The sequence below is a fragment of the Oryx dammah genome, unplaced genomic scaffold (assembly GCF_014754425.2).
Source record: "Oryx dammah isolate SB20612 unplaced genomic scaffold, SCBI_Odam_1.1 HiC_scaffold_2, whole genome shotgun sequence".
Taxonomy (NCBI): domain Eukaryota; kingdom Metazoa; phylum Chordata; class Mammalia; order Artiodactyla; family Bovidae; genus Oryx; species Oryx dammah.
In genome coordinates this window covers 182,265,077-182,283,462 of record NW_024070186.1, presented here as the reverse complement: position 1 = coordinate 182,283,462, position 18,386 = coordinate 182,265,077, and the positions used below count along the sequence as shown (strand labels likewise).

General features: G+C 48.1%; 1 protein-coding gene across 2 annotated transcripts in view; it reads right to left on the bottom strand.

The window, feature by feature from the left end:
- The window catches only part of LOC120876459 (katanin interacting protein), a 235,688-nt gene that overhangs the window by 67,806 nt on the left and 149,496 nt on the right, over positions 1 to 18,386 (bottom strand). For both annotated transcript variants that reach the window (XM_040258385.1, XM_040258393.1), the window contains one exon: positions 6,642 to 6,779. In XM_040258385.1, the coding sequence (XP_040114319.1) occupies positions 6,642 to 6,779 (138 nt within the window). The remainder of the gene's footprint in view (positions 1 to 6,641; positions 6,780 to 18,386) is intronic.

The window sequence follows — 18,386 nt, the reverse complement described above, 5'->3', positions numbered from 1 at the left end:
AGGAGGAGAATGGGACGACCCAGGATGAGATGGCTGGATGGCATCACGGACTTGATGGACGTGAGTCTGAGTGAACTCCGGGAGATAGTGATGGACAGGGAGGCCTGGCGTGCTGTGATTCATGGGGTGGCAAAGAGTCAGACACGACTGAGCTGAACTGAATGGTGCATTTCAGAAGCACTGGGACCCTCATCCAAGCCACCAAGCTAGACTGTGGAGGCCCCAAAACACCTCTTGGGGCTCCCCCTTCCCTCTGACCCCTTCTCCAAAAAGCATCCAGAGTGATCTTTTAAATTCCTCAATCAGATTGTGTCACCCTTTGCCCAAAACCCTCCCATAATGATACCAAGAGCTGATCTTTGTATAGAGTTCACGAAGGCCAGGAATCATTATGAGCACTTCATATGTATTAACTGAACAATAATCACCCCCATTTTACAGATGAGGAAACTGAGTCAGAGAGGTGTAGAATAACACTCCCAAGGTCACAGAGCTAGGACGAGGAGGAGCCAGGGTTTGCCCCAGCCAGGCTGGCTCTGACCCTCTCCCTATTCTGCCTTCAAACCAGTGAGGCCTATGTGACCTGGCTCCCAGGCACCCTTGGGACCTCCCCTCACACTGTCCTTTGTTCACCAGCTCAGCCTCTGCCTAAACTGGATGTTCCTGCCGCAGAGCCTTTATTCTTGCTACGCCGCCTGCAAGAATTCCCTTCCCACTTACGTCCCCACGGCTGCTCCTTCTCAACGCTCAGGTCAGGGATGCCTTTGATCACCTGTCCAGTGCGGCCCTGCTTCATTCTCCCCTTGTCCCTCTCTGGTCGCCAGATGTTATCATCTTCACAACACTTAGCATTACTGGAGATGATACTAGTCATCTGTGCCCTTGTTTTTTGTTCCCTTCCTCATGAGAAGGGAGAGGACTGTATGAACAGGGCCTTGTCTATTTGTTCAATACGGCTCCCTGAGCACCAAGACCTGTGTGGTCCAATACATGGTCACCAGCCACATGTGGACAATGACATGAATATTAAAATGACAGATATTGTAAAATGTTGGTCTGTCAGTTACAGGAGCCACCTGGGGCTGAGAACTTGAATTGTTCTCACTGGACAGAGCAGAGAGAACATGTTAAGATCATTGCAGAAAGTTCTATTGGGCAGTACTGGCCTGGTTGACCACGACAAGTCACAGAAACATACCACTGGGTAAATCTAACATTCACTCACTCACTCATTCATTCAAAAGCTACTTCATTAGCACCATTTCCATGTATAACATATACCACTGGGTCCTGCTTCACTTGCTGGTATGACCAGGCTGGAGGCAGAACCTGTGTGGTGATGCTGTTGGCAAAAAATGGTGATGACCTGCCTGTTTTCACTCAAGGATGGTACCACGTAGCAGATTAATATGCTTGTTATTAATATAAAGGAAAATAGATGGACTGTGGGGAATGGCTGAAAGTCCACTTTTGGGATGAGTTATAACATCCTAGGAGAGATTATTGATTCTTTTCTCCTAGCAGATGTTGCTCTGCAGGGGAAGCCATGCAGAGAAAAACCGCAGGAAAACCCACAGACCCCATCTTCCCTTCCCACCTCAGCCCCTTACTCCTCACTAGCGGGGCCAGTCATTTAATCTGGGGAAGCATCACAAAATGTGAAAACCTATTATCAAGTCCTCTTCCTGAGCCCAAGACAAACATCGATGATCAATCGCCTACACTAATCAATCCTGGATGCACCAGGAGGAAAGTTCCAGATCCTTCTCAACAGCACTCCAGGCAGCCACTCCCAAGCAGAGCCAACAAAAGAAACGCCAGTCTATTTGCTCCCTGAGATCTCTTTACTCTTAAGTCCCAGCTTCATCTACAAGGTGGGGCCTGACAACGTCCACTTGTAGGATGGGTAGGAGGTTAACTGAGGTGATGCATTTCATCATCAGGCATCAGATGTTTACCGAGTAGGCTTCCCTGGTGGCTCAGTGGTAAAGAATCCGCATGTCAATACAGGAGACACGGGTTCGATCCCTGATCCAGCAAGATTCCACATGCTGCGGAGCAACTAAATTCCAAGCACCACAACTACTGAGCCTGTGTGCTAAGAGTCTGGGAGCCGCAACCACCGAAACCCACAAGCCCCAGAGCCCGTGCTCGGCATCAAGAGAAGCCACTGTGATGAGAAGCCAGTGCACCCCTACTGGAGAGTAGACCCCGCTCGCTGCAACTAGAGAAAACCCGCGCAGCAACAAGGACCCAGCAGAGCCAAAAATAAATAAATAAGTAAATAAAATTATTTAAGGAAAAAATGTTTATGGAGCCCCTACTCGGGGCCTCAAGCCTGCCCGATGCGCGCTGTGCTGGGTTAAACAGCGGCCGTGATGAGTACCACCTGCGGGCTGCCCTGTGCGGCTGCGTGAACCGATGCTGGCTTCCGAGTCCTTACCCTGCCCGGAAGTCCTCTCCTCCGGGCCGGCTCCGAATCCCCGCATTATCTAAGGAGGGTGACAGAGCCCATCCAAGTTAGCCCAAGGATTTAAACAGGCAGCAGATCTTCCAATAAGAGACTCCCATTCTTCCAGCACCTTCTTTTCTTATGCTCTAAATAAGCCTTGGTTGGATTAGTGCCTCGCGTTGAACTTTGCTTCCTCAGATTCCCAGACACAAAACACCCGTCTTAACAAGCCATGTCTACCGGGCTGAGCTATATTTCCTATAAACTCTCATTTTATCTCCTCTAAAACACACAGTAATAGCATTCTCTGGAGAATATTAAATCAAACCAACCTGCAGCTGCATTTGCTTGTGCTTTCTGCCCCCGGAAAATGCTGGCAACAGATGGGTGTGCGTTATGTAAGTGGTGGCCCTGCCGGGGCCTGCGGTCCTGCACGCGCTCCTCTGTGTCAGAACACCCCGAGTCTCTGATCCCCACAGCCGGCTGCCCCCCAGAGCGCCCGCCACGACGCCCTGACGTCCTGGCCCTCTTTTCTATTCTCGGCACACAGGGAAGGCCAAGTGCAGGTTAAAGAAGAAAGGCAGGCTGCGGCCAAAAGAGATGAAGCTTATCTCCTTTGTAATCCAGCACATAAAAATCCTCTTTTCTTGGCCTGAGCTGTATAGTCAATGACAGGGCCGGGCTACAGGGCACAGGCTTGAGCAGTCAGTGCTGTTTCATTACTCATTCCAGAAGATGCTGATGACCGCCTGCCAGGAAGTGTTGGGTGGACTGGAGGACCTGGCCTGAGATGCTGGGAGCCCACTACTCGGGGCTGGGGCTCCATCCTGGGCCTGGAGGACAGCCCCGTATACACCCTGGGTCAAAACTGGCCATGGCGGTGGGGAGGGGAGCCTGATAGGCCCACAGGAGCCTTCTCACTTATCCAGTGGTTTGGACTGTTTCTCAAATTTAAACTTTAGGCATTTGTTTTTTTAAAAAAAACATAAATCAGAGAAAGCTTTTTGTTCCTTCACTGAGGAGTGTCATGTGTCAACAGAGCCGGCTGGGACTGTGTCCGCCACATTAGCACCTAGACCCCCGGAGCCTAGCAGATGTTTATCTGGGAGCTGGAGGGATGACTCAGTGGTAAAGAATCCACCTGGAGATGTGGATTCTATCCCTGGATGGAGAAGATCCCCTGGAGGATGAAATGGCAACCCACTCCAGTATTCTTGCCTGGAAAATCCCATAGACAGAGGAGCCTGGTGGGGCTAGTCCACAGGGTCACAGAGTCAGACACAACTGAAGCAACTGAGCACACGTGGAGGGATGGCTGGGTGAGGGGGTAGGTGGAGAACCAGCAGGAAGAGCTGCAGGAGGGAGGAGAGGACGGGAAGGCGGGACGAGGCTCGGGGTCTCCTGGTTGGCCTCTAACCTGCAGTAGCACCTGTGGAAGGCATCTCCTGCTCTAGGTCACTCGTCTGGATCTCAAGGAGGATGAGGCAACTGCTTACGGGCTCTTAGGGGAATGAACTCATTCATTCATTAGATAGCCATGATTTTCTACTTGGAATAGAACAGTGGTGAAGTCTCGGGCCCTGCTCCCAAGATGCCCCCCAGGTGATGGGGGAGGCAGGTATATATCCTGATCTAGGGGTGATGGAACTAGTTCATGTGGTACAGAAGTGCACAAGGGTTGGGGGTCAGGTGAGCACCCTGGAGAACGTGATGCCTGGGTCTTCCAGGAATATGAGGCATAGACAGTACCTGGAGCTGAGTGAGACAGGAGGGGCCGGGGACTAAAGTTGTGCCTACAAGGAAGGCTGGTGGAGAGCCCCAAGAGCAGCTGGCACTCTGGAGGGGGGCGTGAACAAGGGGCAGGTGCTGAGAGAGAGGCAGGCATGACATATGGGGATTAGGGGGCTCTGATGTCACACTCAGAGGTCTGACCTGGATTTTCTGGATCAAGGAAAGCCTTTGAAGTTTGAGCACTGGAAGGACTGATGCTGAAACTGAAGCTCCAATACTTTTGCCACCTGATGCAAAGAACTGACTCCTTAGAAAAGACCCTGATGCTGGGAAAGATTGAAGGCAGGAGGAGAAGGGGACAACAGAGGATGAGATGGTTGGATGTCATCACTGACTCAATGGACATGACTTTGAGCAAGCTCCAGGAATTGGTGATGGACAGGGAAGGCTGGTGTGCCGCAGTTCATGGGGCTGCAAAGAGTCGGACACTACTGAGTGACTGAACTGACTGAAGTTGAGGGTTTGAAACCATAGTCATGATCAGACCTCCCAGGGGCTACTGGAGACAAACCAGAGGCCTGGGCCTGGGATTAGGGAGAGCGGTTAGGAGGCTATACTTTTCCACACCTCTTTTCATCCAAGTATCTCCCTCCACCTGGAGATACTTTCCCTTGTCTGCCTGGCTCAAGGCTTCTCTTCCCACTAGAGTTCAGGTGTGCTCTCCCTTCATACCTTCCCTGACCTCTTCCAGCTCAAGGTGGACAACCTCCTCCTTGAGGGTACAAGCTGGGAACAGCCAGCTCTGGCTCAAAGAAGAATTTGATTTGCACTATATGGTGGTTTCGTCTTCCCAGGTAGCACAGTGGTAAAGAATCTGCCTGCCAATGCAGGAGACTCAGATTTGATCCCTGGGCTAGGAAGATCCCGTGGAGACGGAAATGCAACCCACTCCACTATTCTTGCCTGGAAAAGGGACACAGGAGCCTGATGGTCCCAAAGAGCTGGACACGACTGAGCATGCACGGATACGGTGGTTTCGGAAGAATTTAAGTTAGCTACTGACATTTGTAAACAAAATAGCTCAACTCAGATTTCCAGCTCCCTGGGAATGTTGGGAAGATAACAGCACTGGCTGGCATTGCTCCATAGTAAACATTAGTTAAAACTGAAAAATGGCCTGCCGCTAAACTGGGCCATGTGTTGGCCAGTCTGCTGCACTCCCCAAGAGGCTCGTGTCTCCCTAACAAGACTGAGGCTGAGAATTGGTCCCCATTTATCATCTTGCTTGTACTATCAATTCCCTTATAGCCACTTATAAAGGAAGGTAGAATGTTTATACCCACCTTTCTATCAAAAGAAGGGAAACCAAGTCCTGTCCCTCCTCACCGACTGAGTTCCCTGCAGAGTCCCTGAGGTTTCTATTTGAAACCCATGGCACTCTGGTTTCAGCTTGATCACAAGCTGAAAGGTCTTCATCACACTGTCTCATTCATCTACATCACTTGTCTGCCGGCTCTTAAGACAACGGATACCCCAAGGCATAGACTGTGTCTTTATATCAGTGTCTTCAGAATCAATCATGAAACCTGGTGGTATGTAGGATGTGCTCAAGAACCAGTATTCAATGAAGGAATAAATGCAAATGAATACGTGGAAAATAGCTTAGAGAAAGCAAGAATGAGGACCTGGGGGCGGGTAGTGGTATGAGGGTAGGAAGAAGGGGAAGGGCTCTGAAATCAGAGAGGCCAAAGGGCATAGACATGAAGAGCCTGGCTGTTTGGAGTGGGGCGCACAGCAGGAGCGCTGGTACACCTCGGAACTGGCCGCACACACAGAATCTTGGGCCCACCCTAGACTTGCTGGATTGTTGTTTTCCAGTCACTAAGTCGTATCCGACTCTTTGTGACCCCATGGACTATAGCACGCCAGGCCTCCCTTTCCCTCACCATCTCTCAGACTTTGCACAAGTTCATGTCCATTGAATCAGTGATGCCATCCAACCATCTCATTAGGACCTGTATTTAATCAAGATCCCAAGGGAGTCATTGCGGATTATGGTTTGAGAAGCGCTGGCGAAGCAAATGGGCCTGGAGTCCAATTGTGGGGGTTCAAATTCTCACTCTGACACTCACTGGCTTTGTGACTTGGGCCACATGACATAATCTCTCCATATATCTGTTTCCTTATCTGTTAAAACGGAGCCTCAGTTCATGTTCCTCCAGTTCCCCCAGAGGGTGACCTGGTTCCACTTCCCCGACCTGCAGCAAAGGCTCTGTTCCTGGCGGGCTCTGACAGTGCGAACTGAAAGTCCCCAGCAGGCGCTTGCTACACCCAGGAGGAAGGGCAGTGGGGCCACCCGGTCCTCATTTTGCAGCTGGGGGAATGAATCTGGTTATGGAAAACGCTATGTGCTGCCATCAGTCAAATGCTCAGTGAGGAACCGGAGCCTGTTACTTACACCATCAGCCGTCCAGTAATTCCAAACCTTGATCTTGGTTAGACCAAAGTCACGCAGCTGTCCCGTGTTGCGGATAACAAAAAAGAGCTGGAGAGGCGGGTGGAAGGGGCATGTCCACAGGGAAGGGTCTTTCTTGCCCTGAAATGCCAGCAGGAGAAGGACGTTGTTATGGTTAGCACATTTCTGCCTTACCCCACAGTAATCCCTCCCAGTTTTGGCTCAGGCTGTAAAGAATCTGCCTGCAATGCAGGAGACGTGGGTTCAATCAGGAAGATCCCTTGGAGAAGGAAATGGCAACCCAATCCAGTATTCTTGCCTGGGAAATCCCCTGAATAGAGGAGCCTGGCAGGCTACAGCCCATGGGGTCGCAAAAGAGTCCAGGACACACTGAGCGACTAAACCACCACCACCACCCACAGTAAATGAGCAGTGACTATGGAAACCAGGAAGGATAAGGGTGGGAAGCCAGCTGCCCCCTGTACATCATCCTGGGTGGCATCTTAGATCTCACCCCATCTGGATCACTCTTGGGAGCAGGCTACTGACCCTCGACCCTGACCCTGCACAAAGCCGCCACAGGGGCTCCTCGGCCCTGCCAACCAGACTGAATTTAAATTGCAGCGGGCTTTATTTTAATCAACCTAATCGGCTTTGCGCGGAGAGAGACCCACCGAAGGGGGAAGGACTGGAAAAGAGCCACGACTTGCGCTTGTTTGATTAACCTGGCAAACAGAGCCTTTGATTTTCTTTTGTAAAACCCTGTAGAATTTTAAAAATGTAAAAATAGAAAAGAAAGAACCTGGCTCAGGCGTCTATTGGGACGGGGCCATGGCACTGAGCCTTGGGATTTATTCTGTTCCCTTCAGGGTTTCCAAGCCTCGGGACCCCCCTGTGCAGTTTCCGCCTGCCGGAGAAGCTGCCAAGGCCACTCTCAAGGCCACAGAGGCAGAGGAGCAGGGCAGTCTTGCTGGCATTTTCATTTGCACCAAGAAGATTTTGTTTCATGAGCACTTGGGATAGAGGTGGCAAGGAGAAACGGGGGTGGGGAGGGGACTTCTCTCAGCTCCGGTTGCCTCCCCTCGTCTCTTTGGGCACCTTTTCTGCTCTCTATCTGGACAAAACTCACAGTTGCTCCCCAACATCTCCACGCTGGCTTGGCTTCCTGTGCCTTTGCACAGGCTGGGCTTCCATGTGCAATACTCTCCTGCCCTGGGGCTTCCCTGGTGGTCCAGTGGTTGAGAATCCGCCTGCCAATGCAGGGGACATGGGTTCCATCCCTGGTCCGGGAAGATCCCACGTGCTGCGGAGCAACTAAGCCCGTGTGCCACAACTAGAAAGTTGCATCTGCTCGTTGTGACCAGAGAAAGCCCGTGCAGAGCAACATTAAGACTCAGGGCAGCCAAAAATAAACAAATAGATAAAAAACAAAACCGAAAGCACACCACTCTTCTGTCCTTGCCCTGGGAAATTCAGCTCAAGTGTATCGTCACCCTCTTGGTCACCTTTCCCCTTGACACAACCACTCCCTCATCTAGGTGCCCGCGGCTCCTCAATTCGCCTGCGGGTATCATTTACTCGGTGCCCCACGATCCCGTCTTCAAGGCTATGTCACCACACCCCCCCCATAAGACACACACACACACACACACACACACACACACTCTCAGCTTCAAAGCTCTTCTCATTCATTCCAGAATCTTTAGCATTCAGCACAGTTCCTTGGCACCTGGGAAACGACAACAAAAACCTCTGAATCGAATTTTTGGAACAACAGTCGAATAAAGAAATGACTGAATACACGAAATTCACCTGCTAATATCTGTCCTCTCACGGAAACTTTATTTTTCTTTCTTTGGCCGTGGCGCAGGGCTTGTGGGATCTTAGTTCCCCAGCCAAGGATTGAACCCACGCCCCCTGCACTGGAAGCTCAGAGTCCTAACCATTGGACCACCAGGGAAGTCCCTCACTGAAACTTTCAAGAAGAGACTAAGACGATCTGGCCGGCAGAGCTATTTTGTTTAGCTCACTAAGTGCTGCTGTTGTTGCTTTCTGGAAAAGGCAACTTGTTGCCAAAACTTAGAGATGGAAAATATCTCCTGCCTCTCAGAGGTAGATGCCTGGCTTGTCTATAGACTTAGAAGATGTGGCAACGCGGGGTCCCTGACAGCTGGAGCTGAGTACACTGCCCTGGTGGCCAGGCCCCCAGTCCCCAGCACTTACTACTGCTCTACACTCATTTCACCTCCCTGGCTATGCTTTTGCCCGGCCCCTTAAACGCAGGCATTCGAGTTCAGGGTCCCTGCTTAGGGGCTGACAACCACAAATCCCAATAAGCAACGTGCATCTTTGACACTGGCTGAAGTCGCCCCTTTTATCTAGAAGGAGCATCGCCCTGTATCTGAGGACATCTCCATGGGCTCCCGTCCCCAGGACCGCGCCTGCTACTTGCCGGAGCAGAGATGGGGGGTGCTGGCCGCCTCGGGGGGTCTGCTGGCCCCCAGGAGACACGAGGCGCAGTCTCCAGCTGCGCGGAGGACAGAGGTGGCTTGTCCCAGGGACAATGGTGCCTTTCAGGAGGGGGGACGTTGCTGAGATGAGTTCAAGGGCTTCTGACTTATCCTGGCAAGTTTCTTGAGCTCTGCGGGAACTTCTAGTGCCCTGGGCAGCTGCGAGGGGTCAGGACAGCACATCTCCAAACCCAGCGGGGATGTCTCATCCCTGCTCTGAGCTGGAGCCTAGAGTGGGTCGCTGAGGCTGCCTGACAACAGCAGAGATGGAAGGCTGACCCTTAGACACCAGCGCGGGGACTGTAATTGATTTCCATCACATTTCCGTCAGAGGGAGGGCTAAGCGGGAATCGTGCTGTTCAGAGTCAGAGAACGTTAATCTACAGGTAACTCTGAACCTCATTAGCCACTGGGCCTTCTGACTCTTCCTTACCACTGACAGAGTGCCTGGGAGGAAGGCTGCAGAAAGCCGCCAAAGGCTGACCCAAGGCTCACTGGGCAAACCTCCAGGTGCCAGCCCAGCAGGCAGGATGTCGGCTGCACCTGCCCATCGCAGGTGGTAATCGAGAGGGCTGAACAACAGTCAGGGCACCTGGGCACTGCTGCTGTTATTCCACTGGGTTCCCTCCAAGCCCTGGGAGCAGGGAGACGGATGGTGAGTCACTGAAGGAAGATCAGAGTCCATCAAAGATGTGGTTTGCACATGTGGTGGAGTGAGAATTTTTTGAAGGATAGATTGATTTGTCTGTGCTGGGTCTTAGTTGAGGCAATCAGAATCTTTAGTTACGGCATGTGGGATCTAGTTCTCTGACCAGGGATCGAACCTGGGCCCCTGCACTGGGCGTGTGGAGTCTTACCCAATGGACCACCAGGGAAGTCCTTGGAGTGAGGATTCAAACTTGGGTTTTTCATTCACTCATTCAATCATTCTGTCTTGGTTTGGGTTCCCCCAGGAGCAGACCCTGAGGCAAGGATTCCAGTATAAGGAGTTGATTTAGACAGGGAAGGACGAAGGAGCTGGTGTGTATCCATACTCCAGTTCCCATCATTGCGCCCATACTCCAATTCCCATCTGCGAAGGTTCAGAACTGCTCCCGGGGGCTCCACTCCCCACCAGCTTGGACCTGCTGCAGCAGAAGCAAAGAGGGTTCTGGAGGCCAGAAAACAAACCTTCCACAGGAGAGAGGTGTTTGCTGGCAGGCGGAAGAGCAGCCAGCAGGGGCCTCAGTGGGAGGGGTGAAGGACCAGGGCAGGTGCCAGCGGTATCTGCTACCCACTTGCTCAACAAACCCTGAGTGCGGGGGATCCTGGCCCAGACAGTCCCGGCTCTGGGTGAGCAGAGGAGGCAAACAAGTCACATTGCCAAGGGGAAAAAAAAAAAAAAAAACAAGCAGGCGGATACATCTGATGAAGCAAACATAAGAGAATTATTAATAGCCAACAGAATGGCAATTTTAAAATCGACGGTCAGAGAAGGCCTCTCTCAGGAGGTCTCTTTCTAACTCCTAAGGAAGGTGCTGCTGTCTCCAACATTAACCCGACCCAGATCCACACACCCTCAGAGTGATGCTGGACAGCCCTCAGAAGTAGCCTTGCTTTAATAAGTTAGCATCTTAAAAGGAAACAAACTGGACTTCCCTCGTGGGAACCTAGAGCCTATTATGCAGAGTGAAGTAAGTCAGAAGGAGAAAGAGAAATACTGTATACTAATGCACATAAACGGAATCTAAAAAGATGGTACTGAAGAATTTATTTGCAGGGCAGCAATGGAAAAACAGACACAGAGAACAGACTTATGGGCACGGGGAGAGGGGAGGCGAGGGTGAGATGTATGGAGAGAATAACATGGAAACTTACACTACCATATGTAAAATAGATAGCCAACGGGAATTTGCTGTATGTCTCAGGAAACACAAACAGGGACTCTGTATCAACCTAGAGGGGTGGGAAGGAGGATGTGGGGGACATTCAAGAGGGAGGGGACATGTATATACCTATGTCCCATCACTTCATGGGAAATAGATGGGGAAACAGTGGAAACAGTGGCAGACTTTATTTTTGAGGGCTCCAAAATCACTGCAGATGGTGACTGCAGCCATGAAATTAAAAGACGCTTACTCAGTTATGAGCAACCTAGATAGCATATTGAAAAGCAGAGACATTACTTTGCCAACAAAGGTCTGTCTAGTCAAAGCTATGGTTTTTCCGGTGGTCATGTATGGATGTGAGAGTTGGACTGTGAAGAAAGCTGAGTGCCGAAGAATTAATGCTTTTGAACTGTGGTGCTGGAGAAGACTCTTGAGAGTCCCTTGGACTGCAAGGAGATCCAACTAGTCCATTCTAAAGGAGATCAGCCCTGGGATTTCTTGGAAGGAATGATGCTAAAGCTGAAACTCCAGTACTTTGGCCACCTCATGCGAAGAGTTGACTTACTGGAAAAGACTGATGCTGGGAGGGATTGGGGACAGGAGGAGAAGGGGACGACAGAGGATGAGATGGCTGTATGGCATCACCGACTAGACGGATGTGAGACTGAGTGAACTCCAGGAGTTGGTGATGGACAGGGAGGCCTGGCGTGCTGCGATTCATAGGGTCACAAAGAGTCGGACACGACTGAGTGACTGAACTGAACTGAACTGATGGCTGATTCAGAGAAGGAAACAGAAACCCATTCCAGTATTCTTGCCTAAACAATCCCGTGGACTGAGGGGCCTGGTGGGCTGCCGTCTATGAGGTCGCACAGAGTTGGACACAACTGAAGCAAACTTAGCATGGCTGATTCATGTTGAGGTTTGACAGAAAACAACAAAATTCTGTAAAGCAATTATTCTTCACTTAAAAAATAAATAAAATTTAAAAATACTACCCAGAAGACTCCAAATAAAATAAACAGGTTATTTGAAGAAAAAAAAAATTCATCTGCCAATGCAGGGGACACAGGTTCGATCCCTGGTCCGGGAAGAGCCCCCGTGTGCGGGTCAACTAAGCCCATGTGTCCGAGAACCCATGGTCGGCCCCAAGAGACGCCACCACAATGAGGAGCCTGAGCTCCACAATTAGAGAGTAACCCCCGCCTGCCACAACTAGAGCAAGCCCGTGCAGCAGCAAAGACCCAGCACAGCCAAAAATAAATACATTTTTTAAAGAAGGGAATGAACTATTGATGCAATAATTTGGATGGGTGTCAATGGCATTATGTCGTTGCTGTTGTTAGTCGCTCAATCATATCCGACTCTTTGCGACCCCGTGGACTGCAGCCCGCCAGGCTCCTCTGTCCGTGGGATTCTCCAGGCAAGAATACTGGAGTGCGCAGCCACTCCCTTCTCCAGGGGATCTTCCCCACCCAGGGATCAAACCTGGGTCTCCTGAATTGCAGGCAGATTCTTTACTGTCTGAGCCACCAGGGAAGCCTCAAGGGCATTACCCTGAGTGGGAAAAAGTCAATCTCAGAAAGGTTACATACAGTATGATCCATGCATATGGCATTTGGTGGGGGGGGGGGGGTTGCTGTGCAGCGTGGCATGTGGGATCTTAGTTCCCCAACCAGGGATTGAACCCACATCCCCTGCGCTGGAATCGTGGACTCTTAACCACAGGACTGCCAGGGAGGTCCCTATGACATTCTTGAAATGACAAAAATTATAGAGAACAGATTGATGGCCACCCATGTTAGGGACAGGCAGGGGGTGGGATGGTTAGAAAGGGTCCCATGAGGGAATTCCTTTGAGGTGATAGAACTCTTCTGTATGTTGCTGTGGTGTGGTTACACGAATCTACACGTGACAAAATTGAAAAGAACGTATACACACACACATGCACAAACAAGTGTATGAGGGTCTGCTTCTTATACTAATGTCAGCGTCCTAGTTTTGATGATGTACTGTGGTCACATACGATGTTACCCCTGGGGAAGCAAGACAAAGGCACATGGAACCTCTCTATACCTTATTAAAAACTGGGGGATTGCTCTGGCGGCCCAGTGGTTAAGGCTCCACGCTTCCACTGCAGGGGCACATACCACAGAGCGTGGCCAAAAGAAAGGGAGATACGATTCACATACATAAAACCACCACTTTAAAGTGAACGAGTCAGTGGTTTTTTAGTGTATTCATGACGTTGTCCAACCATCACCATCATCTGTTTCCAGCATACTTTTATTGCCCCTCAAAGAAACCCCATACCCTTCAGCAGTCACTCCCCATGCCTACATTTCCCCTGTCCTTGGTACCCACTAGACTACCTTTTGTCTCTACGGATTTGCCTATTCTGGACATTTCATATAAATGCTGTCATGCAACATATATGGTCTTTTATGTCCGACTTTCGTCTTTCAGCATGATGCTGTCTAGTGATTCAGCATGATGCTTGCTAGTTTATCCAAGTTTATTCAGGACTTTGCTCCTGTTTACAACCAAATAATGCCCCATTGTATGGACAGACCACAGGTGTTTATCTGTGCGTCATTTGATGGCCGTCTGGGTTATTTCCACCTTTTGGTCATTACGAATAACACTGCTATGAACATTTGTGTACAAGTTTTTGTGGGAATATTTTTTGATTTTCTTGGATATATACCTAGAAGTGGAAATGCTTGGTCACATGGTAACTGTACATTTAATTTTAAAAAATCATTTATTTATTTGGCTGTGCTGGATCTTAGTTACAGCATGTGGGATCTAGTTCTCCTCACCAGGGGTGGAACTCTAGCCCCTGCACTGGGAGTGCAGAGCCTCAGCCACTGGACCACCAGGCAAGTCCCTACATTTAATGTTTTGAGGAACTGCCAGACTGTTTTGCACAATGGCTGTGCCATTTTCCTTTTACATTCCCAACAGCAAGGTATGATGATTCCAATTTTTCCATATGTTTACAACACTTGTTATTTCTGTTTTCTTTTTTTTTTTAAGTATAGCAAACTAATGGGTATGAAGTATATTTTTGTGGTTTTGCTTTGCATTTCCCTAATAACTAATGAGGGAAAGATTGAAGGCAGGAGGACAAGGGGATGGCAGAGGATGAAATGGTTGGATGGCATCACCGACTCGATGGACATGAGTTTGAACAAGCTCCAGGAGTTGGTGATGGACAGGAAAGCCTGGCATGCTGCAGTCCATGGGGTCGCAAAGAGTCGGACACGACTGAGTGAATGAACTGAACTGAACTGAATGACTAATGATGTTGAGCATCTTTTCATGTGCTTGTTGGCCATTTGTAAATCTTTTGAGAAATATCTATTCAAAGTACTTTGGCCTTTTTTCACTGGGCTGTTTGTCTTTTTGCTGTTGCGTCTGACTTCTTCATATATTCTGGATACAAGGCTCTTCTCAGATATATGATCTGCAAACAGTTTCTCCCTTTTCTGTAGGTTGTCTTTCACTTTCTTGATAATGTTCCTCAAAGCAAAAATGTTTTAAAAATTTGATGAGGTCTTATCTATTTTTTTCTTTTGTTGTTTATGCTTTGGGTGTCGTACCTAAAACTCCATTGAAAAATTCCAAGCTGCGAAGATTTGTACCTATGTTTTCATCAAAGAGTTTTATGCCCTTAAAACTATAAAAGTTTCAAGGTCTTTGATCCATTGAGTTAGCTTTTGTAGATGGTGTGAGAGAAGAGTCCAACTTAATTGTTTTGTATGTGGAAATCCAGTTGTCCTGATGCCATTTGTTGAAACAAAATTATTCTTTCCTCATCGAATGGGATTGGCATCCTTGTTAAAGAACAATTGACAATAGATGTATGCATCTATTTCTACAGTCTCGGTTGCACTCCATTGATCTATATGTCTATACTTAAGCCAGAACCACAAAGTCTTAATTACTGTGACTTGGCAGTAAGTTTTGAAATTGGGAAGTGTGAGTCTTCCAACTTTGTTTTTTCCCAGCACTTTTGAGGGCTATTCTATATTCTTTGAACATCCATAAACATTTTATGAGCTCGTCAATTTCCACCAAAAAAAAAAAAAAAAGGCAGTTGGAATTTTGATAGGATTACATTGAATCTATAGATTATTTGGGAGCATTGCCATATCAATAGTATTAAGTCTTCCAATCCGTGAACACAGATACATTTTCATCTTTCATTATTTGGGTCATCTTTAAATTCTGTCAACAATATTTGATACTTTTCAAGGTACAAGTCTTTCACTTCTTAGATGAAGTTTATCCTTAAGTATTTTATTCTTTTTGATGCTATTATACATAGAATTTTCTTAACTCCCTTTTTGGATAGTTCATCACTAGTGTATAGAAATACAATTGATTTTCATATATTGACCTTTTAGCCTTTAAACTTGCTGAACTTGATTTTAGCTTTATCAGTAATTTTTGCAGATTCTTTAAGATTTTCTTGATCCTTTACAATTTTTAATAAGATCATATCACCTGCAAATATGGTTTATTTCTTTGTTTCCAACCTTTCCTAGCTTAACTTTCTTGAGTAGAATCTCCAGAACAGTGTTGAACAGAAGTGTTGAAAGTAGGCATCCTGGACCCATTTCTGATCCTAGGGGTAAACTTTTAGTCTTTCCCCACTCAGTATGATGTTAGCCATGGATTTTCACAGACAACCTTTATCAAATTAAGGATCCTTCCTTCTGTTCTTGGTTTGTTGACGTTTTTATCATTAAAGAATGTTGAATTTTATCAAATGCCTCTTCTGTGTCTATTAAGACGCCACGTGATTATTTCCCCCTTTATTGTATTAATATGTCACATTCAACCGACTGATTTTCATTTGTTGAAAGCTTTGCATTCTTGGAATAAATTCCACTAGGTCTTGATACATAAATCTTTTTATACACTACTAGATTTGATTTGCTAATGTTTTATTGAGGATTTTTACATCTATATTCATAAGGGCTAAGATGGGTCTGTAGTTTTCTTCTGATGGCTTTGTCTGGTTCTGGTTTCAGGGTAATAGTGGCCTTGGAAAATGAGTTGGGAAGTGGGCCCTCCTCTTTCATAGTTTAGGACAGTGTGTGAAGGACTGGTATTGATTCTTTAAATATTTGCTAAGATTCACCCGTGAAGCCACTTGGTCCTGGGCTCTTCTTCTTTCTTTTTTTATTGATTACTAATTCAGTCTCTTTTCTTGCTATAGGTCTAATCAGATTTTTTCTTCCTTCTTGAGTCAGTTTTGGTAATTCATGTCTTTCTAGGAATCTGTCCATTTCATCTGGGATATCTAACTTGGCATAAAATTGTTCATAATATTCCCATAATAAAAGGGAATAAAAAATTCCCTTAAGTTTGGTAGTAATGGCCCCCTTTTGATTTCTGATTTTAGTAGTTCGGATATTTCCCCCCTTTCTTTGCTCAATTGAGGTTTATTCATTTTATTGATTCTTTCAAAAACAACAACTTTTGGCGTTGTCATTCTCTTTTCTGCACCTTTTTTTTTTTTTTTTACAATTTTCTGTGAGACTATAATTATTTTTTTTACAAAAAACTTCAAAAATGTATTGCTTTTTGTGCTGGGAATATAGTGTGAATAGGACAGACAAGAACTTACAGGTTGATGGGAGGAGTCAGATCAGAAACAAGTGAACAGGATCATTTTTTAGAGCTGGAAGTGCTCTGAAGAAAATGAGAAAGGCTGATGTGATAGAAACTGCAGTGGAGAGCGAACAGAACTCCTCCAGTTTTTAGAGTCAGGGAAGGTCTTATTGAGAAAGTGATAGCTGGGCTGAAATCTGAGTGAGGAGAAAGGAAGGAGCCATGTGAACATCTGAAGGAGGCATGCTCTGGGCAGAGGAGGCAGCAAGGGCTGAACCCAGAGTTGGGAACGAGCTTGGCAGATCAGAGGAGCAGAAGGGAGCCTTGTGGCTTCTGGAGCCTGGTGGGTGCAGCAGGCAGAGAGGAGCTGGAGGTGTGTTTACAGACAGCCTCCCGGATCACAGGGAGGCATTCCATTTCTCCCAGAAAGTCATGGCAGAGGTTTTAATCAGGGGAGGTAACATTTGTAAAAGCTCCCTTTGGGTACAGGGTAGAAAATGGAGTGGATGGAGCAAGAATGGAAGAAAGGAATGAAAGGCTGCTATTTAATGTTCCAATGAGAGGGACTTGGGAGGAATCAATGGAAATGGAGAGAAGGGGACAAGTCCAGGCTCCGTGTTGGAGGCAGAATCAACAGGATGGGTTGATGTGCTTGAAGGAGAGGGGGGAGTGGAGCAATCAAGGAAGTGGTGAGCTTAGCTGCTGAGCAGATGAGAATGCAATTTTCTGAGCAAAAGGCTGCTGGAGGAGGAAGAGATGTGGCCCTGGGCAGGGGAATTGAAACTTAGGTTATAGATCTCTGAGGTTGAGACATGGAGGAGAAACTGACATTCGAGTCAGGAACTCAGAGAAGCAGACAGGGCTGGGTGTATAAATTTCGAGTCATCTTGAAGCCATGAGCCTGGGGGGAGGCCGATGAGAGCGATGGGGCAGGCAGGGCAGGGAGGAGGGTTTGCACCAAACACGGGGCACTCACACCCCCAACGTGTCCCTCAATCACATCCATTGAAGTAACTTCTCTTTCAAACCCAGACTCTGCTTTTAGGTACCATCTGTTCAGCTTCCAGTGGAGCCCAGCCACTCCACAGCAGTGTGGCCTGGGGGAGTCACTCGTCTTCCTGGAGGCTTGGTTTTCCCGTTTACCAAATGGGGAGAGCCATCCCAAAGTTCATATGAAATTCAGCAAGGGATGTCCGAGGCCCATTGAAACGTGATGGTTCTGAGAGGTGAGACCTCAGACTGGAATGGCAGGAGGAATCCAGCCCACCCACAGCTGGGCCCGGAGATTCAGCAGCTTAGGGTGAGATAGCCGTCTCATGTCCCAGCCTCAAGGCCCAAAATTAAACAAACAAAAAAAAAGACCCACCAAAATCCTGGGCTAAAGTCCTCACTGCTAAGACAAGGCAAAGCTCGTCAGCCTCTGCTAAGCAGAAGAAAGGGGAGAGTAATCATCAGAATTGGTCCCCATCAAATCCAATGATGCTTTTTATCGCCCCTGGTGTGCTCTGTTCTGTACAGCAGACTTCCAAAATGTCACTCACTGCCTTGTACACAAGGGGGACCGGAGAGGTTTGGCGAGGGCTGGTCCAAGCCCCAGCGGCACACGCGGGAATCCACAGACTTGAAGCAGGAAGAGTGGGGAATGCAAGGCCAGAGCACCCAAGCGGCCGTGGCCCACAGGGGACCTGTTTCCTTCATGGTCACATAGGTGATCCTTAAGAGGCCTCAGACGCCGCTCTGCCCAG